Here is a 27,296-nt window from a genome sequence, read left to right as displayed (position 1 = left end):
CTCCTGTACTATGTCTGCAGTCTCTGACTATCTCCTGTACTATGTCTGCAGTCTCTGACCATCTCCTATACTATGTCTGCAGTCTCTGACCCTCTCCTGTACTATGTCTGCAGTCTTTGACCCTTTCCTGTACTATGTCTGCAGTCTCTGACCCTCTCCTGTGTTATATCTTCAGTCTTTGACCCTTTCCTGTACTATGTCTGCAGTCTTTGACCATCTCCTGCACTATGTCTGCCGTCTCTGACCCTCTCCTGTGTTATATCTGCAGTCTTTGACCCTCTCCTGTACTATGTCTGCAGTCTCTGACCCTCTCCTGTGTTATATCTTCAGTCTTTGACCCTCTCCTGTACTATGTCTGCAGTCTCTGACCATCTCCTGTGTTATATCTGCAGTCTCTGACCCTCTCCTGTGTTACATCTGCAGTCTCTGGCCATCTCCTGTACTATGTCTGCAGTCTCTGACCCTCTCCTGTACTATGTCTGCAGTCTCTGACCCTCTCCTGTGTTATATCTGCAGTCTCTGACCATCTCCTGTACTATGTCTGCAGTCTCTGACCCTCTCCTGTACTATGTCTGCAGTCTTTGACCCTCTCCTGTACTATGTCTGCAGTCTCTGACCCTCTCCTGTACTAAGTCTGCAGTCTCTGACCATCTCCTGTACTATGTCTGCAGTCTCTGACCCTCTCCTGTACTATGTCTGCAGTCTCCGACCCTCTCCTGTACTATGTCTGCAGTCTCTGACCCTCTCCTGTACTATGTCTGAAGTCTCTGACCATCTCTTGTAGTATGTCTGCAGTCTCTGACCATCTCCTGTACTATGTCTGCAGTCTCTGACCATCTCCTGTGTTATATCTGCAGTCTCTGACCTTCTCCTGTACTATGTCTGCAGTCTCTGATCCTCTCCTGTACTATGTCTGCAGTCTCTGACCCTCTCCTGTACTATGTCTGCAGTCTCTGACCATCTCCTGTGTTATATCTGCAGTCTCTGACCTTCTCCTGTACTATGTCTGTAGTCTCTGACCCTCTCCTGTACTATGTCTGCAGTCTCTGACCCTCTCCTGTACTATTTATGCAGTCTCTGACCCTCTCTTGTACCCTGTCTGAAGTCTCTGACCCTCTCCTGTACTATGTCTGAAGTCTCTGACCATCTCCTGTCGTATGTCTGAAGTCTCTGACCATCTCCTGTACTATGTCTGCAGTCTCTGACTATCTCCTGTACTATGTCTGCAGTCTCTGACCATCTCCTATACTATGTCTGCAGTCTCTGACCCTCTCCTGTACTATGTCTGCAGTCTTTGACCCTTTCCTGTACTATGTCTACAGTCTCTGACCCTCTCCTGTGTTATATCTTCAGTCTTTGACCCTTTCCTGTATGATGTCTGCAGTCTTTGACCATCTCCTGTACTATGTCTGCCGTCTCTGACCATCTCCTGTGTTATATCTGCAGTCTTTGACCCTCTCCTGTACTATGTCTGCAGTCTCTGACCATCTCCTGTGTTATATCTGCAGTCTCTGACCCTCTCCTGTGTTACATCTGCAGTCTCTGGCCATCTCCTGTACCATGTCTGAAGTCTCTGACCATCTCCTGTAGTATGTCTGCAGTCTCTGATCCTCTCCTGTAGTATGTTTTGCAGTCTCTGACCATCTCCTGTAGTATGTCTGCAGTCTCTGATCCTCTCCTGTAGTATGTTTTGCAGTCTGTGACCATCTCCTGTAGTATTTCTGCAATAAAGGGGGCTACAGGCACAGTAGGTGGTGAGGGAAGGTGTACCTAGGCATGGTGGATAGTGAGGGATGGGGGGGCCCAGACATGTTGGGTGGTGAGGGAAGAGGGCTGTAGGTGTGGTGGGTGGTAAGGCAAGGGAGGCTGCAGGCATAGTAGATAATGAGGAAAGGGGTCCCAGGTGCAGTGGGTGGTGATGGAAAGAATGCCTAGGCACAAGTGGTGGTTAATAAAGGCAAGGCTGTAGAGAAAATTTTAATGTAGCATACAGGGCAAGGGGCTTCATAATCCAGGGCCTACCAAAATCCTCAGCACCAGGCCTATGATGCTCCTAATGCGGGCCGAACGACCAGGCTGCAAAGGTTGCACTTGCAATCCGGCCCTGGTGTTCCGCCACTAATATATTTTTTTATAATGGCACACAGTGAAATTATTAAAAAGTGCCATTATAAAAAAACATTGTGACAGATTGTCACACAATACACACTGGGATCTGTGATCAAAGAGTGTATTGTGCTATTATTTAATGACACTGCACAAAGCCATTACGTTTCATTTTTTTTTTTTTCGTTTTTGTTTTTTGGGGGGGGGGGGGGGGGGACGCAAGTAGCTGGTCTTGCCTAGGGTGCAAAATAGTCTAGCACCGCCCCTTGCTAGATATGTACAGTATGTATGGCTACAGCAGCAGTTCTCCAATCAGCTACAACTTGTTACAAAAAAAAAGATGGATTTGTAGCTGCTACAAAGTTGCGTGTTCACCCATCAGCCTTACAACAATTCCCTTTCTTTGGCCATGTGCACAGAACTTTCAAAAAACATAAATGATCATAAAACCTTCAAAGCAATCAGAGGTGGACAAATCATTCTTCAAATGTTAAACCTCTAAAACCAGCATGTGGAAGATATAAAAAAGCTGGGTGAGTATAATTGATCTCAGCACATTCTAGAACCATAAGCTGCAGAAATAACAAAGTGGCCTTACTCTTTATGGAATATACTTCCTGAAACAGAACTTTTATCTGCATCTTTGTTCAAGACCAAGCAATTCTTTATAGACAGTTACAAAAGAAGCTAATAATTAAGTTATTTAACAAAAGATAAAAAAATGATTAAAAAAAAAAAAAACATAAAATAAAAAATAGTCGTATTTTTTGAAGAATAGAATAGACAGTGGTGTCACCTGGTGCAGTAAAACATGGTGTCAGCCACCCCCCCCCCCCCTCAATGGTGCCACAGTGCTCTGTCTTGCTGTTGCAGAGTGACAGCAGGAGCAGGACAGAGCAGTAGACAGTGGGCAGGCTAGTGCATCCTCTCCTGTCTAGCCTGTCACAGTGCCCTACAGATCCAAGCGTAATATTTTCCACGCACACATTCTTGAAAACGGCTGTAGCAATGCTGGGTGCTGTAATGGCCACTGGCTGGAAACCATAGACACTCAAAGTGAAGAAATGTCATCATTTGACGTTGTCACTAGCCTGAAGAAGGGCCCTTGCATGGCTCTAGACCTTGCCCTATGTGCACGGTGTGACCATGTGATTAAAGCTTTGGGCTGATGACATTTCTACACTTTTACACTGCCCTGCAGGGCTAGTTTTTGGCTGGCAGTGCATGGTCATGGTGCTCCCCCCAAACTTGCCCCTATAAATCATGCGGTCAGGGCCGGCACGCTGATCCATGTGCTGTCACAGATAGGGGTGACATCGCGGTCGCATATTATTTCCTACATGATGGTGTCACACCTCTGAGGGGGGCTCACCCGGGTGCGGTCAGCACTACCTGCACCCCCATAGCGACGCCACTGAGAATAAAAACATCTGAATTTTGGATGGACCTGAGTTCAGCTTGCATCCTAATGGTGACTTACCTAGGGTCTAGGTCTAGTGCATCTGAGATCTGTGATAGTGTTTTAGAATACTCTGACAATCAGAACAATGTTTAATGACAACAACCCTTTGAAAGAGCAAAGTTGGCCTTACATGTATAGATTTCTCTCATCCATGCCATGGCCTGAACTAGAGAAATCAAATACATTCCTCTATCCAAGCTAAACAGTGTGGATGAAGGAACCTCCCTGCCAGCTATTGTATTCTGATAATTGGCACCTCTGGCTGTCAGAATACCTGAACAGTGACTGAATGGTCCAACAATTTTCCATCTAGTCGGTTGAAAAATCAACTTTTGTAAAGCTGGGTGGTGTGGACAGGACCACCCACGGCTTGAGTTTCGGACAATTCAGCATTAACTCTTCTTGCTTGACAAATTTTGATAAAGCAGTTTCCATGTGTTTACAGTTCCCTTATGGCAGTAGCATCATTTGAACACCTCAAATATTCAGGGGAACAACACTAGTGATAAATTGTATATACAAAGTAAAAGCTAATATACTGTATAGTCTTTTCATTTTTTAGATAAAGAAATAAAATAAAAAAGCAGCTTTATGTACATAAACTCATGAATATGTTTCAAAACCATCTTTTCTTTTTTCGGAGTGTTCTGGCGGGGGTTGTCCCCCCCATCAGAACACAATAGCACAGCAGGGGAGATCGCTGTACCAACATTGCATTGTTAGTATAGCGGCTCCTACTGAGTTGTCATTTTTTTTTCACTCAGCCTTGCTGGGTAGAATGAAAAAAAAAAACTAGTAGTGTGTACTAGGCTTATCTCAACAATTGTTAAACAGATGACAGAGTGGTTCCATTAAGTCAATAAATGCTCCACCCCATGCCTAATCTACAAATCCTTATATTCAATTCAATACCCAAGGTATTGTAGAACAAGCACCGCCATATAAACCCCATATCTGTGATCAATGAAAATGCAATATACAGTACTTTTCATTTAACTATTTTATGATTTTATTGTGAAATTTGTCAGAAAGAAGAAGTTAAAGAGATAGTTCACCTTTTCAGAAAAAATGAAAAGGTGAACTAATGCCCTACACCCTCCCCACCCCCCTGTTCCCCACAGTACTTACCTCTGTGATCAGTTGTCAGGTCCCACACAGCCTATGCAGCAGTCTAGAGATTAGAATCCTCGTTCTTCTCTCTTTTCTTTCTGTGGGGCTTCTGGGATAGATCAGAGCAATGTTTTGTGCCGGTAATGACCAATCAGAATCACTCTGATCTGTCCTGTCAGCCCTGCAGAAAGAAAAGGGGAGAAGAACAGAGATTTCAATTCCCTGGACTGCTGCACTGACTGTGTAGCCACTGACAGCTCATCACCCATGTAGGTAAGTACAACAGGGACGGGATGTGGGGAGGGTCTGTGGGTCGTTAGTTCACTTTTTCATTTTTTTTCTAAAAAGGTGAACTTACACTTTAATGTTTTTAATAGAGAATCATCAGTTTGTCAGACAACAGTAATGATGGCAATGCTTTACAGTTCCTGGCTTGACCTTTCCAGTAATTGTGCACTATAGGGCAGTAAGTGGTGGGTGACTTTTGGAATCCACCCTCTTCTTGCAGATTGTCATCACAAACTGAATTTTTGTAAATGGATAGAGTTCTCCTGTATACAACATCACAGATTCCCCCTTTACAGTCCACACTGCTCATAAATTCAAAGGTCCTCCCTTTTCTTCTTGATAATTTCTCTGACCATTGCGACCACATCTCCCTTTATACTGTCAAAATGCTCCTCCGGTCTCCAGATTTTAACTACTTGACCTTGAGGATTAACCAGGTACTTCCAAAAATTCCATCGTGGCTCTTTCTTTGTGGAATCTAAACAGAAAAGCATTAATAGTGGGTTATACATTCATCAGCTACAATTTATAAGTCAGGAATATAATAAGTGAAAACGAACTGATATTATAAACCATGTAACTCATTTCCTCTGGTCTAGTGCTCTTTCTTCTAATCCAGACCTATATTGGAAGAATATAAAAGAAGTAAATCTGTCTATACACAGCTAGAATTCTCTCATTCAGCAACCTGATTGAAAGAAAGAAAATCAGTTGATTTCCCCATCCGTACTAAACAGGCTGGATGAAGGAATCTCCACGGCCAGATTTTGTGTTTAGGAAGTTGCAGCACCCCAGGACACCGGAACAGAGACTGCATCTGATAGAATGCAGTCACTGTTCTTCCAATAATCACCTAGCTCAGTGAATTTTTAAATAGACTTTTGTTAAGCTGGGTAGTACTTGAAGAGCCATCTGTGTCTCACATTTCTTAACTTTAGACCATTGATGGCTCAAATTTCTTAACTTTAGAAAATTGATAGCTCCAGTTTAATCCAATTCCTGCTAAATTGGGTGAAATTCAAGTCATCTATGGCCTAAAGTAGGGGTAGGCAACCTTAAAGAGGTGGAGATCTACCTGAACAACATGGGAGAAGTCAAAGATCACTGGGCACAGTGTCGCTACCTCACACTTGATTTAAACTATCGATTGCTGTACTGCCATGTTGCAAACGCAATCGCGCAATCATGGGTTTAAAATAGGGTAGTGAGGACGGAGGCAACATATCGCTGGGATAAGAGGTGGAGTGCAGTTGGTATCACTCCGCATGGGACAGAAGCCAGGACTACAGAGGAGGCATCGGCTTATGTGGCTCTTGCTCCATACTACAGCTCCAACTACAAGTATTCCCTCTGCATTGCACTCTGATGATCTGGGACGGTGGGTCAGCAAGCCCAGACCGCGATCTACCAGTCAGCTGGTCGCGATCTACAGGTTGATGACCGCCTGGTCTAAAGCCATCCATTAGTCTAAAATAAACCTGTCCTTTAACATAGCAGTTGGATGCCAGTGTGCTCACCTACATAAGGATATTATTGGTCTCACTCCTGAAGGATGGACCTTTCTTTTTTACAGGAGCCTGTAAACAGTCTAAACTTTACATATAAATACAAGGGTAAGCAGAAGTATATTAAACAACTTAGAGCATCAGAACAGGGGTTTAGCTATAGCACATGCCATGCAGTCCCATAAAAAATTCATTGCTTTGATCTAACTCTCCAACCTCCATGTTAAAGTGAACATTTACGCTGTAAGGTTCTGCCTATAAGCATATTTTATATGATGGCTGTTATTACTTTTGCTAACAAGAAATGTCATTTTCATTGACCCTCTGTTATTTATGTGCACATTACAGAATTCTTAGTTTAAGGCTAAGGTTCCACCAACTACCAATCTCCTGTTCACCGACAACACCCTTACCAACCACTGAGTCAGCTTCACTGGAAAAGGAAGATGGCATTTGGCAATGATTAGCCATGTAGTCAGAGAAAATCAAGCCCCTTAAGTGAAACTAAATCAGTGTGAAGCACAGAAATGGTTTTCTAGCTAATAAAAGTAATAGCAGACATCTTCAAGTATCCTCTGTTAGATAGGACATTTATTATTATTATACACGATTTATATAGTCAAAACAGTTTGCGCAGCGCTTTACACCATCGGGGAAGACAGTACAATTACAATACAATTCAATACAGGAGGGATCAAAGGGCCCTGCTCGTTAGAGCTTACAATCTAGAAGGGAGGGTCAAGTGGAACAAAGGCTAGTCGCTGTGGGGGATGATCAGATGGACAAAATGAAAATACAGTTGTTAGGTGTGGGTGGGATAGGCTTCTCTGAAGAGAAGGCTTTTCAGGGATCATCTAAAAGCTAATAGAGTAGGAGATAGACGAATAGATTGGGGTAAGGAGTTCCATAGCCATGGAGAGGCTCTGGAAAAGTCCTGGAGACCAGCATGGGAGAAGGTGATGAGAGAGCTAGAGAGAAGGAGCAGCTAGAGAGCAGGAGGTCTTAAGAACGAACAGAACGATTAGGTTGGTATTTACATTTGAAACTTTAATATAAAATAATTACAAGGGGCACACACCATTAAAGATAATAAAGTTTGTAATAATCTGATAGATGTACAAAACTGTATTTTATTCATTATTGTTTGCCTAATACAAGTGGAGCCTTTACCAATATTGATGTGGTCTGAAAGTCAAAGGCTATCCTCCTCCTGAACCCACATGCTTGGCTATAGCTGTGATTACACCGTTGATTTAAGGGCTCATTTTGGTCATATTTTTACACTGCTGTCTAACAATTTCCTATAGGACTAAACTGTATTATGTATACAGTGCCCTAAAAAAGTATTAGTACCCCTTGAAATTTTCCACATTTTGTCATGTCAAAAACGTAAATGTATTTTATTGGGATTTTATGTGATAGACCAACACAAAGTGGCCCATAATTGTGAAGTGGAAGGAAAATGATCAATGGTTTTCAAAATGTTTTAAAAATAAATATCTGAAAAGTGTGGCGTGCATTTATATTCAGCCCCCTTTACTCTGATACCCCTAACTAAAATCTAGCGTAACCAATTGCCTTCAGAAGTCACCTAATTAGTAAATAGAGTCCACCTGTGTGTAATTTAATCTCAGTATAAATACAGCTGTTCTGTGAAGCCCTCAGAGGTTTGTTAGAGAACCTTGGTGAACAAACAGCATCATGAAGACCAAGAAACACAGCAGACAGGTCAGGGATAAAGTTGTGGAGAAGTTTAAAGCAGAGTTAGGTGTTGGTCTATCACATAAAATCCCAATAAAATACATTTACTTTTTTGGTTGTAACATGAAAAAATGTGGAAAATTTCAAGGGGTATGAATACTTTTTCAAGGCACTGTAGGTCACACACACTGCACCCTGTGTAGGATTGGACAGACACTGAAGGGAGCCAAATACAACATTTTCGATAAACCTTCCTACCTGCAACTTGTGTTCATCACCTGCATACGATGTGCATTGATCATGTAGTATCATGATGTCATTTGTTGCTCTAAACATGCAGCCTAAAGTAGAGTAAACCTTCACATTCCAAAGCAGTTTCAGTTTATGGTGAAGAGTAAACTATTTTTTTTTGTTTTGGATACAGTGGATAGGGATTAGAACATCTGTTTTGCTGTCTGTGCCCCCAGTGGGGACATTCAACCTCTCTATTTATCCTGTTTACCATTATTACTAAATGTGAACGCAAAAGAAAATCCCTAATTTTGGAAACAGGAATAGAGGGGAAAGCTTAAAGGGGAACACCAAGGGTTTACTTCACTTTGGAGGAATTACCTGTCACTTCCTGTTTTGGCTAAGGGAGAGGAAGTGAAGGGAAATCTCCCCAATGGGACAGGCATGACACAGACACAAGCAGGCAGGGCATTCATAGAAACAGAGAGCTTACTTGCAGTTTGGAGGTAAAGTGTTTCATCACATTAGTACTCTCACATTTGTCATGCAACACAGAGGGGGTGGTGAGGCATGCATTGGACACTGTGTGACCCAGAACAGGAAGTTGTCTTTTCCTATTGGCACATAGGGACAAGCTAGTCGAAACAATGCATGGACATAGGGGGATTGATGAGCTATGATACTACAAACTGCAACCACAACATGTGAGACCAACAGTACTAGGTAGGATAAACAAACACAGGGAATATAATTACACTATCACCTAGATCAGAGGTTCTCAACCTGTCTAGTGCCGTGACCCCTTGATAAAATTTCCCAAGTTGTGGAGACCCCCAATCATAAAATTATTTTCATAGCGTGGGTTGTCAGCACCCAAGGCAAGGCAAGTAATTTGCGCCCCTAACCCACAGACATTTAGTGCTCCCTGAGTCCCTTCCACTCGTACAGTATTAAAACCCCTTATGGTACATTTTAGGATGTACCTCTCTTTGTTCTCCTTTCTTTCCCTTTTATCTCTCTCTATCCTAATTTCTTGGTTTTTTTTCCCCATCCCTCTTTCTAGCCATCTTTCTTGTGTCTTTCTCTTCTTCTTTCTCTCCCTTTTTCTTTGTTCCCCCCCTCTTTTCCTCTCCCTTCCATGTATTCTCTATTTTTATTTCTTCTCTTACTCCTTGGTGGGGGGGTGGGGGGGGGATGGGATGAGCGGCAATGCTGGGGGAAGTTCTGATCAGCCAACTTAGGTGCTCTTGATCAAGATCATCTGCTGATCTGAGAACTGTAGTGGGGACTTTTATTGGCAACTATAATTACAGGTAGTGTTACTCACTGTGTATCCAACATTGTGGTGTCTCGTAGCAGTGACACCTATGCCGAAAATCAGGAGATAGGGTCTTCTCCAGACGGCGGGCGGCTGCGGGCTCCAGGGACAGCCCTGCTGAGCGGCCACAAAAAGGCTGGGAGAGCGGTGCGGGCTTCAGAAACAGCCAAGGATTTGGTGACCCCTGGCAAATCATCATTTGACCCCCGAGGGGGTCCCAACCCCCAGGTTGAGAACCACTGACCTGGATAAAGCAATAAAAGCATTGGAAAGTGTACTATGCCTTTAAACACTTCAACTTTATCAGGGACCCACCTCTGAACAATGAACCTCTGCTTATGCCTCTTGGAAGCATGTTGACATTATTAGATTGGCAGCACTGTGCAAAGCAATAGAGCCTTGAATTGAGCTTTGATGCTCAAACCAAAGTTAGTAGTGTTAGTATGAGGCCCCTTTGACCATGGGCCTCCATTTCTTCCCAGCAGGGGATCCATGGATTGATACCCTGCTGAGTCAGGTCAGAATGGAAATAAATGTCACATATGACATTCGAGTCCTTTCTTTTCCCATTTTGTAATTAACCACTTCCCACCAGCCGTATGCATATATATGGCCTCTCGAGGGATGGGCTTTAATGCCGAGAGTCTGCATATATGGGGCCCTATGTAAACACATGACGGTGCTGAGAGCACGCTCCTGTGCACAGTAACCAGCAGCTATCGGAAAGCTCCTGATGCATAATTGCGATCAGGAGATTTCTGTTTTTGTGACCGCTGTGACTGCCAATCACAGAAGTCACATGATCGGAATGGCCGCCTCCTGGCATTTAGAACCTCTTAAAGGACTAGGAGGCGGCAGGAAGGGGTTTAGGAAAACCAGATCCATGTAATCCCTAAGGGTAGCTGTATGCAAACGGAATTGGGTTTGCCTATCTCTGGCCACGAACCTGAACAGATCTTCAAGGATATAAATGGAAGCACATCTGCTCATATCCAGCCACCCATTGGGATACATTGCAGTTTGTTTTTGATCTGTCTAATCACAGGTCGAAAAACAGACTGACAGAACACCCATGTGAATGGGGCCTTACTATGTAAGTAATGTGTCAGTTTTTCTTGCTGTAACTATAAAATTTTCAAGGCATAGGGTGCTGCGCGTGTGGATTTAAAAAGCCATGTTGCAGTCACAAAGGGTTAAATATGTTTTCATATCTACTTGAAATTTTGCTTAAACAATAAAAAAAGATAAATAACTTGCCGTGCTATTCGTAATGTTTTAAAAACTTAATTGAAACAGACAAATTATTTAAGCAAATAACAGTGAAATCCAAAGAAACAGCAAAATATGATCCGGTGACAAATATAGGAAAACACAAATGTGTACAAGTGATATAACAGTCTCAATTATTTGTAGAATCACTGCTGTGCTGTTGTGTCACATCTACCCCAACACAGATGGTCAGACACTATACCTAGCTACTGTGTGCTTCACCTATAGCAGCCCCCTTTCCCTTAAGGCAAGCAGGCCTACCGGTACTTGCTTGCCTCCAGGACTTATACACAATGCTATAGTGCCTGGCCACCACCCCAGGGCAGATGCGAACTAAGCAAACAGACTACTTGCAGTTAGCAGACAGATAGCGTGGTTCTATGACAGTCCAGGTAAAAGGTAGGCTGAGTTAAAGGAATAGTCCAATTTCCGATCCAAGTCATTCACAGGGAAATCCAAACTAGCAATACAGGGCAGACAAATGGGGAGCTCAATCAGAAACAATGCAGGTATCACTGTCTCTATCACAAGCAAGGGACAGAGCGTTTGGCTTGCTTATAACAGGTGACTGACCACATCAATCATCATGTAGGTGGACACAGACAGGGAGAATGCAATAGTCAAGACCCGGATGCTGGAAAGAGGAGCAGGAGCACTTAAGTGATCCTGACATGTTGAAAATATTATGTTGAGCCAGAACTCAATTTGTCTGACTGTCTTTTGCTAGCAGCTTATTTTTGCACCTGCATTTAGTGTGTTTTTTAATCTCTTATACTTATCTTCCAAAAAGTGGATTCACTAATGTTGATGGACAGAACTGAAAAGTGCAGCTTAGTAAATTCTCAGGGTACATAGATGGATCATACCTTTTCTAAGCCCTGGTTCACACTGGTGCGGCTTTAAAATCGCGCTACTTCATTGTGATTTCTAAACCGCAGATCAGGGTGATTTGCACTGCCGATTTCATTACGGCTTGCAACTTCATTTACAGAAGTCTATGCAAGTTGCAATGAAATCAACAAAAAAGTAGTGCAGGAACCTTTTTCAAAGTCGCTGCGACATGAGTTGCGGTGATATGAATGGTTCCGTTGCCGTAAATGGGGTGCGACTTGTCATGCGATTTGGAACTGTCAAATCACATGATAGGTCGCATCGGTGTGAATAGGGGCTAAGTCAGATGTTCCAAAAGTCCAATGACCTTTTTCCATAAAGATTTCTTACTTTAGGTGCTGATTCCCAAGCATAGCAACCAAACCGAATTCACGATGCTTACATAAGACTGGAACAAGATCAATTCTGATTGATTGCTTTGAGATAATTCATTTAGGACCTATTCACACTAGCCTGCATGCTAAAATGTGTGCTTGTGTAAATTATGTAAAGTCAGTGAGGGGTGGTGCTATGCATTGTTACAATGCATCACATTGTTTACTCTTTTCTTTTTTGTTTAACTATATTAAAGTGTCACTTCACTTAAAGAGGAGTTCCACACAAAAATGGAACTTCCGCTTTTCGGAACCCTCCCCCCCTCCGGTGTCACATTTGGCACCTTTCAGGGGGGAGGGGGGTGCAGATACCTGTCTAAGACTTCAGCGTGATTCGCGCATGCGCAGTAGGGAACTGGGAAGTGAAGCCGCAACGCTTCACTTCCTGATTCCCTCACCTAGGATGGCGGCGGCAGCTGCCGAGAACCGAGCGGGTTCTCGGCGTCCCCTGCCGACATCGCTGGACCCTGGGACAGGTAAGTGGCCATGTATTAAAAGTCAGCAGCTGCAGTATTTGTAGCTGCTGGCTTTTAATATTTATTTTTTTTGGCGGTGTGGGTGAACCCCCGCTTTAAGTCTATGCATTGCAGCATGTTATGATGCTCTGCGGTGCTGTGCCAGGATCTTCATAAAAATGCAGTATTATGGTGGAAATGGGGCTCACAGAAAACTATTGTTTTCTTTACGTCATAAGGTCGGGTTCACATATGTGCAAATTGGATGCGGTTTTCACTGCATCCGATTCGCATGACATGCGAGTGTGACCGGCTCTCAATGGAGCCAGTTCACACATGTCCGGGGCGGCCACGATGTGAATTCCAAAAGGGTCCTGTGCGTTTTTGGGTCATATTCAGGGGCGAATTCAGGCAAAAATTCTGACCTGAATTTCACCTGAACCAGTGAACAGGAACGCACTGGACCCCAGGCTGGAAACTGCGGCTGCACATATGTGAACCCGGCCTTACATTGAGCCTGCATTGATCTATACAGATCAGCACAACTCAACTGATATGGTGTAAATGAGCCCTTAAGAATACCATGTCTTTTATTTATAACAAGGTTGAAACTGAGACTAATTACCATGATTTCAGACAATGAGAAAACATCCGAGACAAAACCAGCTTTATTCAGTGCTGAATAATAGAATATTGTTTTGTTTAGGCAAATGGTCTTTTTATTCAAGCAAAAAAACCTGCGGCAAAGTATACGTACTACAAAGGTTTTCATAAATGCACAAAAGAAAACCAGAAGGGGATGTTGTCAGCAGCCCCAGGAGACCAAGAGTTCAGAGCAAGTGAAAAAAACATTTATGGATAGAAAAGTTCCACAAGGATGCTTTTAAAACCTTTTTTTCTGTGCTTTTACCTGCAGTTTATTAAAGCTTGTGACAGGGCCTCTTTAAAGCGCTTGTGTAAAATTAATCTTTGGTGTACACAGTATCTAATGTGATGTGTACCGCAAAGGTTTTTTTCTTTTTCTCTGACAGGTTTGCTTTAAAAAGTTGCAGTTGACAGTGTTTGATCAGCATATTTCAGTGTCTGCAGCAGTGGCGGCCGCTCATCCATGCATCCGGCCCAGTAATCTACATGCAGGGTGTTGGATGCATTTATTTCAATTAGGTTTTTTTTTTCGAAGAAACATGATTAGAGCCTGAGTCTCTAATTGGCTTAAAAAAAAAGGGTGGGCTCTGCCCCCCGAGCACACCCACTTGTGTGACAATAGCGAATATTAATTCCTTCCTGGAACTCCTCCGGGCCAATCAGGAAGCAGTTCCTGAGACCCAATTGGCTGAGAGTCTTAGGACAATCGGGTCTCAGTCAGGACCCACTTCCTGTTCGGCCTGGAGGAGAAGCGCGATGGCCCCGGAGTGAGTAGTTGCAGCCGGGATCCATGTCTGCCTCCTTCCTAAGGTAAGGAGGCCTCTGATCACCATGGCATTCCCGTCCATCTCCCATGCAGGGGGATCGCCGCATTCCCGTCCTTCTCCTGCGGGGGTGGGGGTTGGTGTTGGCGTTGGTTTGTCGCCCCCCAAGAAATATTGAGCACCAGCTGCCACTGGTCTGAAGATAGTCCCCACCCTAACCACACCTCCTCGCTGCCTCCCTGACCTCTTCTAAGCTCTGGTTTTGGCTGCTGTTTGAGCTTAGACAGGAGGTATTGTCATGCACCCCCTTCCAGTGTGTGGGCCTGGTGACCTGAGCACTGTTATTACATGGGGGGGGGGGGGGGTCATGTACTGCCTTCCTCATATCCAGAAGCTTTGATGGTTAGTGAGGGCTCTGGTGGTGCAGGAAAGAGACATTAATGCATTGCCTCACAATGGGCAAAGTGACGGTTTAAAATGAGAATATTTTCACCTTTGTAGTTAAAGCGGTAGTAAACCACTTTTTTTTTTAATCCTGCAAGGTAAAGCCATAATGTGCTAGTATGCACCACATTATGTGAAGCCTACCTTAGAACGAAGGCGCTTCCATTTTCACCCGGTCTTCCTTCCGGGTTCGCAGCACAGGACTCCTTCAGAGCGCATGCGTCAGTGACGTCAGTGACGTCACTGGCTGCATCAAAAATAAATATCTCCTAAACGGTTTGGAAAACCCTCACTATTTGCTGGTTATGTGTTTCTGTTCACACAGCATACCTAAAAAGAATTAAACACATTTTACCTTTCTAGCTGTTTCTTATATAGAATTCTATAGACAATAAAAAATTGTTCAGAGCAGCTTGCAACGTGCAGATATGGGGGCAGACTGAAGGAGACAATTTAAAAAAAAAATATTTGATATCTTTAACTCTTTGTTAGGACAGACAGTGTACACATCTTATTTACATCTGAGAATGAGATCCGCCAGCACAGTACAAATAGGGTTAATTTTGGAAAACATAACTCCTCAGCCCTCCTTAAAGTAGTTTTAAAGACTCAAGTTTTTTTTTTTACCTTCATGCATTGTATGCATGAAGGCAAAAAATCTTCTCTGTGCAGCAACCCCCCCTTAATACTCACCTGAGCCCGATCTTCCTCCAGCGTTGTGCACGAGAGCCTCAGCTCTCCGGGGACTCTCCCCCCTCATTGGCTGAGACAGCAGTATAAACCATTGGCCAGTGAGCAAATGAGAAGATAGGGGGCGTGGCCAAGGCACGGCTCTGTGTATGAATGAACACACAGAGCAGCGGCTCGGAAGCAAGCTTGTCTGGGTGCCCCCTTATATATACACAATCTATATATATTTACACACACACATATATATACAGAAATTTTTTAATATTTTATGGTGAATGGGAACATGAAACAAATATAAAGCAGGTGTTATCCCGATTTGTGTGCAAAATAAAAATAAGAATAAAATATACTTTAAATTAAAATATTACAATTTTAAATTAGTTTTTAATAACAAACAAAAGAATTAACTTCTGTTCTGATAATCTGAAACTTTTATGTACTCACCCATGACTGTTATTGAAACCTCTTTCCTAAACGAATTCATCATTCTAAAAGCCCTCTAAATTACAATGAGTGAGAGGCTCATTCACTTACCCACAAGGAAGCGGAAGGCAGGTTCAGCTTCACTCCCTAGAATCTTGATTTTGCTGAATATTGGGAATGACACTCCATAGTTCCCTTTGGCGAAGGCTTCTATTTCCCGGTTTGAGTCGGGCTCAGATTCTCCGAATTGGTTGCAGGGGAAAGCCAGGACAGTGAAGTGGGAAGGCCCAAACTCTCTGTGCAGATCCTGCAGAGCTCTGTAGTTTGCATCTGTGTGCTGGCAGCCGCTCGCCACGTTTACAACAAGAGACGCCTGCAGAGCAAAGACAACCAAAAGTCGTTTGTTTAACCCTCTGCGACAGATTGATGATGATGCTACAGAGCAAGGACTGTACACTTCTCAGTTTAGGTGATTTCTACAGATATTTGGCTGTTACAGAATTTTGGCCAACAGATGGATTGAATTCTAGTGTTCACATGCCTGTGCGTGGCCTGGAATTGTCACTTGTAAATGCCCCAGGCCACCTAGCTATGAACTCACAAATTCTTAGTACTCACTGCAACTTTGAAAAACCTGAGATCAGTCAGTATGATAAGAAGGGTCAAAGATTTTTGATAGGATCTAGTTTGTAATGCATCATTATTACATTAATAAATGCCAGGGTGTTTGGTGTCAGTCTCTACGTCAGTGTAGTTATATGCTTGATGTCGCTCTCTATTCTAATAAATTACAAGTCCTAGCAAGCAATACATAGTGGGTGTGAATGTGATTATATTCCTCCTTTACCTGCTACGTACACCCACCAATCATCACTAACCCATATATTCATAAAGGACACATTAATTGTTGAGAAACAGTTAAACGTAATTCCAGCTAATCAGCTTCCATTTTTTTGTCAAAGCTTCATTGAACAAGCTGAGGTTAGAAGCCTTTTCAGCTACCATGCACAGCTGCATTAGATTTTGCACTCTCCAGTTTTAGTAAATCAACCCCAATGAATGTATCAACAGCACTATGGGGTTGATTTACTAAAAGTAGAGAGTGAAAGAATCTGGTACAATTATGCATAGGAGGATTAGTGGGCCCTACCCGTGAGAGTTTACAATTTAAAAGGGTGGATAGGAAACAAAGATGCAATGGGTCTGATTTACTAAAACTGGAGAGTGAAAAACCTGGTGCAGCTCTGCATAGAAACCAATCAACTTCCAGGTTTTATCGTCAAACCTTTATTGACACAAGCTGAAGTTAGAAGCTGATATACTATGCACAGCTACACCAGATTTTGCAATTTCCATTTTTATTAAATCAACCCTTATGTATTTCATTTTTAAGTATTGTTTATTGATATATTTATATACATTTTTTTACATGTTATATGATTTACTTACCAACCATTACTCGCTGTGAGGATATTTCTATCTATTATGGATTATCAGCACAGATGGATGTAAGGTACAACCTCCCATCTGTTGGATCCCTTGCAATGCTCACACTGGTCTCCCAATTTTATTTATTACATAGTGCCAACAATTTACATACTGTACCCCATATCAGTTACCTACCTCAAGAGCTTAAAATATAAGGTCCCTATATCACATGCACACATACAAGGGCTAATTTAAACAGGAACTAATGAACCTACCATCATATTTTTGAAGTGTGGGAGGGAACTGGAGACACCCAGGGAAAACCTATGCATGAAAATCCATACAGATAGTACCTTGACCAGGGCTCGAACCAGGACCCCCAGTGCTGCAAAACACTAACCACTAAGCCATTGTGCTAATTCCCAATCAATATATATGATCCTTTACACTCCATGCATACTTCCATAATCACACAACTACACCTTAACCATTGGTGCTATGGGACAATCTCAGCCCGCATATGGCTAACTAGCACTAGGTGGTCAGTGGCTGGTCTGGATGTGAGTTGTAGTTCATATCAACATCTGACTTATCTGCTTCAACGCTATAAAAAAAAAAAATGCATGTCACACACACAGGAACATTTTGTGAATATGGCTGAATATTTTTATGTCTGTGTATGAAAATTGTAAAGTGTATGGGGGTTATTTACTAAAACCAAAGAGTGCAAAATCTGGTACAACTCTACATAGAAACCAATCAACTTCCAGGTTTTATTGTCAAAGCTTAATTGAACAAGCTGAAGTTAGAAGCTGATTGGCTACCATGAGTAGCTGCACCCGATTCTGAGTGCACAGCTTTAGTAAATCTACCCAACGTGTCATATCATCTCTGTTGTCAAATTCCCATCCAGGCCTATGTTTTAAGGAGCTGACAAGCCTGCACAATAAAGGCTTGTCACTTATATAAAATATGCAATGACAATGTCTCTGACCAGAAGACAAAACCTATAAAAACATCAACACAAGAAGGTCATTGGGCCCATCTTTCCTCCTGCACTGCTGGCAAATAGTCATCCACTTCTCTTTGTTCCATGACAGTGATCCACATTCATCACAACATTTTCCTTATCAGAAAATAGTACACATTGAAAATATTACATCATACAGGGGAAGATTTATCATCCAAACAAGCAAGATCACTTGCTGCACATACATACAACAGCAAACTACAGCCTCAGTGACATTGATAGCACATTATTTCAATGAAATATATCTGTCCCAAAGAGCTTGCAATCTGAAATCTTTTGCTGAGCAGCTCCTTCTTTCAGTTTGTTCAGCTGCTCAGTGAAAACATGCAGGCTCTTGTGATGTACTTACTTTTCCTCTGTACTTGCTCAGAGCAACCGGTCTTCCCTTGGAATCCTTTACTTCATAGGAATAGAAGTCTTTTAGCCTGGGTTTAAAAAACTTTAACTGCAGAATAAATAAGGCCACTGTGCATAGTACCATAGAAAAGAACACGAGGAAGACTTTCATTTTTGGTGAGGAGGACTTCAAGGGGAAAGGAGAAGGAAGAGTCTCCATTTTGGAGATTTTGCAGGGAAGTTTGAGCAAGTCAGTGGAATGTAGCAGGGGAGGAGCAGAGGACGTAACTGGAAGCCAGATGCTTTCACAGCAAGACACAGCAAGAAAGATCTGAGGATTCGTCACCAGTCAGCTGGACCTTCACTGTATTATGGGAGATAAAGAGGAATGGAGAAAAGGTGGGGCATTGCATGTGTCCATTCACTCTACACATTAAAGACAACAAGAGTACTCTACACATCCAACTGAATTATTACAGAAGCTACATAGTTACATAGTCAGGTTGAAAAAAGACACAAGTCCATCTAGTTCAACCAAAAAAAAAATACAATCTCATTTACACAATCCTTTACCCACAGTTGATCTAAAGGAAGGCAAAACCCCCCAGAAAAGTGTAATCCAGTTTGCTACAGCAGGGGAAGAAATTCCTTCCTGATCCCCCGAGAGGCAATCGGATTTTCCCTGGATCAACTTTACCTATAAGGCTGCATTCACACCTGGTCAATATTCCTATCGCACATGTTCCTGGCAAATCTGGCTCATAAAATAGAGGGAGCTGCAGCGATTACCAGTTGGGTCCTGGAAACATCAAGCAAGTGTACATATTCGCCAGCACACCATGGATCAACAAGTTCCGTCCAAAGGTTTTTATCGAAGGAGATCACATCACATGGATAAGTGCAACGTTTCGGAGCCGCGCAGGGCCCCTTCATCAGGCATGTGATAAAGAGCAACAGTGTCAAAACAGAATATAAATACATTAGCCACCAATCAGAACATTTAAAAAATTTTAAAAAATGGTAACACCTCCAACAGGCATCAAAGTAACCTAAAGCAGGCAGGTCAAAACGTCACCAATGTAAAAAGCAGAAAACGCCTGTAATCTGCCAAAAAGGAAGCTCCTGTACTTTTTTGAGCTTCGGGCGTTTTGCTTCAGATGACAAAACACTCAGATGTGAACAGGGGCCATTGAAATGAATGGCATTTGACTTGGAGTGCCCCCCTGTCCTCTGTGATGACCTTAAAGTGAATAACTCAACACCAAGTTCACGATATGGACCACTTGTCTATTTGTACATGTTGATCATATCCTCTCTTAATCCTCTTTTCTCAAGAGTGAATAGATTCCATTCCTCTAATCTTTCCTCATAGCTGAGCTCCTCCATGCCTCTTATCAGTTTGGTTGCCCTTTTAGGCACTTTCTCCAGTTCCCCGATATCCTTTTAGCGAACTGGTGCCCAAAGCATACACTGTCTTTAAGTAACTTTTATTTTCGGGTCTAGAATAAAGCCAGATCAATAATCAGTCTGAAAGAACAAATCATATTAAAAATTCAAATCCACTTTTCAAACCCTTATAACAAACAATAAATGCTGTAGGTTCTAGCAAACACAATATACTGAACTATTACATAATGCACTAATGCCTAGTACACACAATGAGAAAATCAGATGAAAAATACCGGTTTTGGAGTGATTGTCCAATAATCTCATCTTTAGCACACAGCTTTCGAGAGTCGATCATGACAGTTCATTTTCGAAGGTACAAGCACACAAATTTTTCTTGTACGATAACAGGATAAACGATTTTCGTGTAATTAGTATGGTATTTGTACAAAAAAAAAAATCGTGTGACCAAGACTGCGCATGCTTGGAAATGAAAGAATACATTACAATATAATAAATGACATCACTTCTGAAGTTGCGTTCTGTCGTACAAGAATTTTCATAACTTTAGTAACCTATTGGCCGCCGTCACCCCCTATTCATGTGTCTGGCCCCTTTCAGGATGCTGGGCGCATGAATTACAGCCGTGTTTTTTTGTTTTTTTTTGAAGTACCAGATTAGAGCCAGAGGCTCTAATAGGCTTTAAAATAGAGTGGGCTCCGGACGCAGAGCATTGCACTCAGAGCCCACCCAGGTGTGTTAGAATAGCGAATGAATATTTGTTATTCTAAAACTGAATAGCCTTCGGCCAATCAGGAAGCGCGGGTTTGAGATATGTTTCCCGATTGGCCGAAAGGAGAAGCGTTCTGATTGGCCGCTGAGGAGGATGGAGGAGACGGAAGCCACGAGCAGGAGGAAGGAGATGCCCGCTCGAAATGGCCGCGGAGGAGAGCCGGGGAAGCCGCCCATGGTTGGGGTATGTGAACCAACTGACTGACCGACCCGGGTTGGTGGGTGCACTGTTTGCCACACCCCGCCCCCCCAAAAAAATTACCACCAGCCCTCACTGCTACTAGTACTAGGTGACAATAGCTCAAGAATAGATACGTACAATCAGAGGACAATGAGGAAGAGAGGTACACTCAGAAAATAGCTGACTGCCCCAGTACACTGACCAGAACGTTATATGTATCACACAGTTTCACCCCTGTAATAACCTTCAAACCTATAGTAAGAAAAATGTGGGGAATTACTTTTCTGCTGACCCTGGAGCAAACTTACAGACAAGGGCTTCCAACTTTTCCCCTTGGCTTCCTATTGTCCCTTAACTGGAACCAAATCCCCTGTCCCTATATCCCAGCCCCGTACACATGGGCCAAATTTTGCGAGACATTGGCCAGTTAAAAACAAAAAAGCCCGATGTTCGGCCCGTGTCGGTTTTGACCGGCTTCTGTCGGACGAGCATGCTGGAAAACCAGCAGACGACCGACTCCCAATGCAGAGAGCGCTGATCGGAGCATCTGGTAGGGGGCCATCCCCTTGTCAGAACACAACACTGCACTAACTTAACATAGCTGTCAGTTTTTTTCCTTCAACCCAGCAGGTTGTAGTGTGTACCAGGCATTTTTTCTTTCTCAGTTGTCCCTTTTTGTGCAATGTATAAACCTCTATCAAAATGTTTTTTTTTTAATTCATTATTTTTTATTAAATCCAATTTTTGATTTACAACACTTTAAAACAAAACAAATACATTCATTTTCAATTTGCAAATAACAAAACAAAAGAAAAAAAAAAGGAGGGTATTAGGTGTTGGTGGTACCAGAACACTGTTACTCTTGTTGGGCACAGGAATGGGCCTGTCTGTGAATTATTAGATCAAAAATTGTAATTACATTCCCCTGTTGAACAGGGGCAGAAAAATTGGGCCTTAGGTGGTGGTGGTGCCACAACACTGTAACCCCTCATAGATACTCTTGTTGGGCGTAGGAACGGGCCCTGCTGTGAAATATTACATTAAACACTCTAATAACATGCCCCTGTTAAACAGGGGCAAAAAAATTGGGCCTTGGGTGGTGGTGCCCTAAACCAAAAATATTGTTGGAAGCTAGCATCATCAAGATTGAGGAGGAATAGGATAGTCAGCATAGGCAGTCTTCAAGGGATCCCACATCCATAGCAAATTCAATCAGTTACATCAGCATCAGGTGCTTGATTGCTGATCCAAGACTGATTCATTTTGTATGAATGTGAGCCTATCAACGGAGTCTGTGGACAGGCGCACTCTTTGACCTGTTACAAACCCTCCAGCAGCACTGAATGTGCATTCAGAAAGCACGCTGGATGAAGGACAGGCCAGTAGCTCAATTGCATATTGAGCAAGTTCTGGCCAGTGGTCCATCCTCAAGACCCAGTAACCCAGTGGATGCTCTGTTGGAAACGTCTCCAAATCTGCTCTTGCCCCTAGATATTCCTGCACCATGTAATGCAGATGCTGGTGATGGTTGCATGAACTGATCAGACCTTGGCGCTGAGGACTGAAAAATTGTTTAAAGGCAACGGTCAGCCGGCCACCTTCTCCACCGCTTTTCCTCTGACTGAACGAAGCCTCAGCAACACGTTGTCCAGCACCAGGAATTTGTAACCTCCCAGGGTCTGGAAATGCGTTGCACAAACCTTTCTTCAAGGCCTCCTGAAGATGAGGTCTGCAACCCTACCCTTGTAACATGGATCAAGAAGGGTTGCCAGCCAGTAATGATCCCTCTCCTCGATATCACAAATCCTAGGGTCCTTTCGCAGGCTTTGCAGAATCAAGGAGGCCGTGCAGCGTAAGTTTGCAGAGGCATTCGATTCTGAGTCCTCTGGGTCACTAAGGATCACATGATCCGTAACTACCTCCTCCCAGCCACTTACAACTCCTTGGGTTTCTGGGGACTGAAAACCATCCCTTGAAGACTGCTGCTGAGTGTTATCCTCTACATCAGTGGTCATCAACCCTGTCCTCAGGGCCCACTAACAGGCCAGGTTTGCAAGATAACTGAAATACATCACAGGTGATATCATTTGCTGCTCAGTGATTGCAGTATTCTAGTCTGCATCTCCCCAAGGTAATACATAAAACCTGGCCTGTTAGTGAGCCCTGAGGGCAGGGTTGATGACCACTGCTCTACATCCATGCTGACACAATTCTCCTCCTCTTCCTTTTCTTCCTGTGCGTTTGGCAGGCCCGCAGGAATGCTATCTGGATAAAGGGTGCCTTGAGAGGTAAGGAAGTCTTCCTCTTCCTCCCACTGTTCTGCCTCAAGTGCCCTGTCCATGATTCCACGAAGCGTGTGCTCCAACAGGAAGACTAGACTCACCATCCTAGTGGCCTCCTCAAATGAAGACAGGACAGTGCATGCATCCTTGATCAGTAGCCACTGGTGTGGCGAAAAGAAGCCAAGCTCCCCTGACCCTGTCCTGGTACCATACTCGCACAGGTACTCATTGATGGCCCTCTGCTGCGTGTGCAGCCGCTGCAGTATTGCCAACGTTAAGTTCCACCTGGTGGGCATGTCAAAAAATGAGGAGGTTGGTGGGCAGGTTGCATTCCCTTTGAATGTCAGCCAGCCAAGCACTGGCATTGTATGACCAGCGGAAATAACCACAGACTTTTCTGGCCTGCCTCAGGAGATCCTGTAAGCCTGGGTACCTGCTCAAGAACCACCAAATTAAAGACATTTGCCAAACATGGAACATGGGTCAAGTGTCCCTGTCGGAGGGCAGAGAGAAGGTTGGTGTCATTGTTGCATACAACCATTCCTGGCTGAAGCTGGTGTGGCGTCAACCACCTCTGAGCCTGCCCCTGCAGAGCTGACAGAATTTCTGCCCCAGTGTGGCTCCTGTCCCCTAGGCAGACCAGCTCAAGCACTGCATGGCATCTTTTAGCATGACTGCTTGTGTAGCCCCTTGAACGCTTACGGAGCACCGCTGGTTCAGAGGACAAATCTGCAGAAGAAGCCATAGAGGAAGACGAAGAGGAGGAGGTGGAGGAGAAAGCTGTGGCAGAATCACCACTAGCATTTTGGAGGCATGGTGGCGGAACAAGCTCCAACAACACTGAACCCTGTCCTGCATCCCTCCCAGCTGCCAGCAGAGTTACCCAGTGCGCCGCAAAGGAAAGGTAACATCCCTGCCCATGCCTGCTGGACCATGAGTCAGCGGTAATATGAACCTTGCTGCTGACCGCCCTGTCCAACATGACCAACGAGGCCAAAACATTGCCTTCCACATGCCGGCAGAGAGCCGGAATGGCCTTCCGTGAAGAGAAATGGCGTTTTGGAACCTGCCACTGAGGTACAGCACATTCCACAAATTCACGAAAGGGGGCAGAGTCTACCAGCTGAAAAGGCAGCAGTTGCAGTGCTAGCAATTAGGCCAAGCTAGCATTTAGATGTTGAGCATGTGGATGGCTGGGCCCGAATTTCTTTTTACAGTTCAGCACTGGGGTAGGTAAATTTGCCTGCTAAAATCAGACCTATTGCTATACCTTCATTCCTCATTCCTCTCAGTGCAGGGTTTATGAGGACTGGAGGTATAGTAGGTTTGGAGATCCCAGATGAGGAGCAAGGAGAAGTCAGCCTTTTTCTTTGATGTGGGTTTTTCAAGTGCTGTTGCCAACGGACTGCATGGCAGGTCCTCATATGTCTGGTCAAGCATGTGGTGCCCAAGCGGCTGCTGTTCTTGCCACACTTGATCCGCTTCAGGCATAGGTTGCAAACAGCAACAGTGCGATCTGCTACACACGTGTCGAAAAAGGCCCATACCAAGGAACTTTTAAAAGTCAGCGGGGAGTCAGCAGCGCCCTGCGCCTGCGGAGCTCTGCGGTGTGATGCAATAGGGTGGCCGCCCTTAAGCTACCCTCTAGATGATATCCTGCCTCGTTGGAGTTGTGCCTCCTCCTCCTCCTCTCTTCTCTCAGGCACCCAAGTACAGTCAGTGACCTCATCATCCCCTCCCTCCTCGTCACTGGAGCAAACTCTCTCTATTACTCCCTTCCTCAACCTGAGAACCAACATCGGAGCCTTCAAATCGCTGCACATCCTCCAGCAGCATGTACCCGACACTGTGGTTTAATAATTCTGGGGATTCCGTGCATGGTGGTGGGGCTACGGAAGAAGTTACTGTGGACAAGGAGTCGGTGGAATAGTAGCTGCGTTGGAAGGCAAACTACTCAGAGCCTGGGTGACAGAGGATGAGGAGGATGAGGATGGCTTTGTTGTCCACTCCACCAGCTCTTCTGCATGTTCTGGCTCAATAACACGGCCAGCAGCAGAAAAAAGGACAAGCGTGCCCCACGGCCACCTGCAGAGGATGCACCATGTTATTTCCACATTGCCTTTTGTTTGGGCCAAAGTCAATAATTTTAAAATGTACTGTTTAACTACAAAAATTGTATACTACACTTAGCTCCTAGTCACACTATGGTGCCGTAGAATTGTGCCAATTACTGTAATGTGTTATGCACATTGGTGTGATTATGTACCATTCAGAATGAATGGCACCCCAACACACCTTCTTAACACCCTTACATTGCAGTGCAAACCTTTCTTTCAGCCTTTAATGTTGCATATGTTATTTTAAAATTTTGGTATAAAGGAAAAAGTAGCTGTGAAAAATGTACATTTTTTGTGTATCAATTGTTCATGGTATGTGTAGCTGGGGGCACGGCAGGGCTGTGTCCTTCACTTGCATACTTTGTGCTAAAGGCATGTCCCTATTTCCCCTTCAAGAAGTTTGAAGGGATCTGAAAAGATTGAAACCAGAAAGTCAATATAACAGCCAGTCCATGACAGTCTTTGAGTTCTAGAAAAGAGAAGAACAATTCAAAAAAGCAAAAGCTGGCCTGTGTAGTCCGATCCAATAGAAGAGCTACTAAAACCAAGAAATCTTGCGAGCTACCCAAAATCTGTAAATATGTAACACCTCTTATCAGGACAGCTGCTAGCACTGATCACGTCCCATACGACTGTGCAAATGCAATATTTATAGAGGAAATGCTGTGCTATCTGCATATTAGCATGAGTGCCTTGATGCAATGACACTAATTAAAAAATGTGTTGATGTGCAAACAAAGTTTTTTTTGCCATAGAGCGTGTGATCACAGCATCACAAACCTTATAATCCACACTTAGACTTTTGATCACTTGATCACTTTAAATATATATATTTTTTGCATGTATTTGGATCACTATATTTGATACATGAAGTTTTTTATTTTATTTTATTTTGTATGAACTTTTTGGAGTTTGTACGAAAATACTTTATATATTTATTTTACCAGCACGGAGGCACTTTATACATTTCAACACATATGTGGATTATAAGGTTTGTGATGCTGTGATTACACGCTCTATGGTAAAAAAAACTTTGTTTGCACATCAACATATTTTTTATTTAGTGTCATTGCATCAAGGCACTCATGCTAACATCCAGATAGCGCAGCATTTCCTCTATGAACAATAGAAGAGGCACTGTAGCTCATATTTCTGAAAAAGTAATGCTGGTTTAGGTAGGAAGGTGTCAGAACAAACAGTGCATTGCAGTTTGTTGTGTATGGAGCTGCTTAGTGGCAGACTGGTCAGGGTGCCCATGCTGACCTGTGTCCACAGCCAAAAGCACCTACAATAGGCACGTGAGCATCAGAACTGCACAACCCAAGTCTGCGCTGGCAGTATTTATTTAATTAATTTTTCTCTCGTGTTTTGTCACTATCACTTTCGTCTGTGTTTCTTCCACTTGGATGGAGGGTCTGAGTCCTTGGGTTTACCTTGAAGTCTACGGGAAGGATGTGTGGCCATCAGGTTTCTTCCTCCCCTGAACCAGGGAGTTTCTATGTGGACCAAGTTGAACCTTGCCACTGTCAGGAACCTTGTGCCTGGGGGGGGGAGTAAGTGCATTTTTGGCGTGTGTTTTTCACATGCACCTTTTTTTGTAAACTTAGGTGTTTCATTTATGCATACCACTGTGGATTAGAAAAAAAAAAAAGAATCAGAACTGGACCACAGAGTCATGGAAGAAGGTGGCCCAATCTGATCTGGTCACGTTCACATCTGTGCATTTTATGGAAAGGGCCAGGGACTTTTTTTCTGGTTTTTGGTTCCATAGACTTCAATGGATCAAAAATGTGTATTGAAAAACGCAAAAATGCACCTGGAGTATGCAAACTGCCACCTGCATAGGTGTGAACCAGGCCTAACACACACTGTTTGCATCCTGTGGCCTCATTCCACCTACCTACTTCCTGAAGTTTGAGTGGTTTATTATACTCTGATTTCTTAATTTTTATTTAACATATTACACATTATTCACATTATCCACCTTTAAGAAAGGTCTTAGTGCTCCTAGAGTGGCAGAAACAAACATGATTGGTCTCCTACCTTCGTATTACCTATGATCACTGCA

The 27,296-nt window shown here is 43.5% G+C and overlaps 2 protein-coding genes across 2 annotated transcripts in view; one reads left to right on the top strand and one right to left on the bottom strand.

Moving 5' to 3' along the window:
* Positions 1–27,296, top strand: part of CDC20B (cell division cycle 20B) — a 93,151-nt gene that overhangs the window by 14,233 nt on the left and 51,622 nt on the right. The gene's annotated exons all lie outside the window — the stretch shown is intronic.
* On the bottom strand, positions 4,554–18,764 carry GPX8 (glutathione peroxidase 8 (putative)). Its single transcript, XM_073622735.1, has 3 exons — positions 18,484–18,764; positions 15,788–16,049; positions 4,554–5,444 (listed from the first exon to the last, which is right to left on the bottom strand). The coding sequence occupies exons 1-3, from the start codon at positions 18,688–18,690 to the stop codon at positions 5,281–5,283; spliced, it is 633 nt and encodes a 210-aa protein (XP_073478836.1). The 5' UTR covers positions 18,691–18,764; the 3' UTR covers positions 4,554–5,280.

This window comes from Aquarana catesbeiana, linkage group LG01 (genome assembly GCF_042186555.1).
Source record: "Aquarana catesbeiana isolate 2022-GZ linkage group LG01, ASM4218655v1, whole genome shotgun sequence".
Lineage (NCBI taxonomy): Eukaryota > Metazoa > Chordata > Amphibia > Anura > Ranidae > Aquarana > Aquarana catesbeiana.
This window is presented reverse-complemented; position numbering and strand designations above follow the sequence as displayed.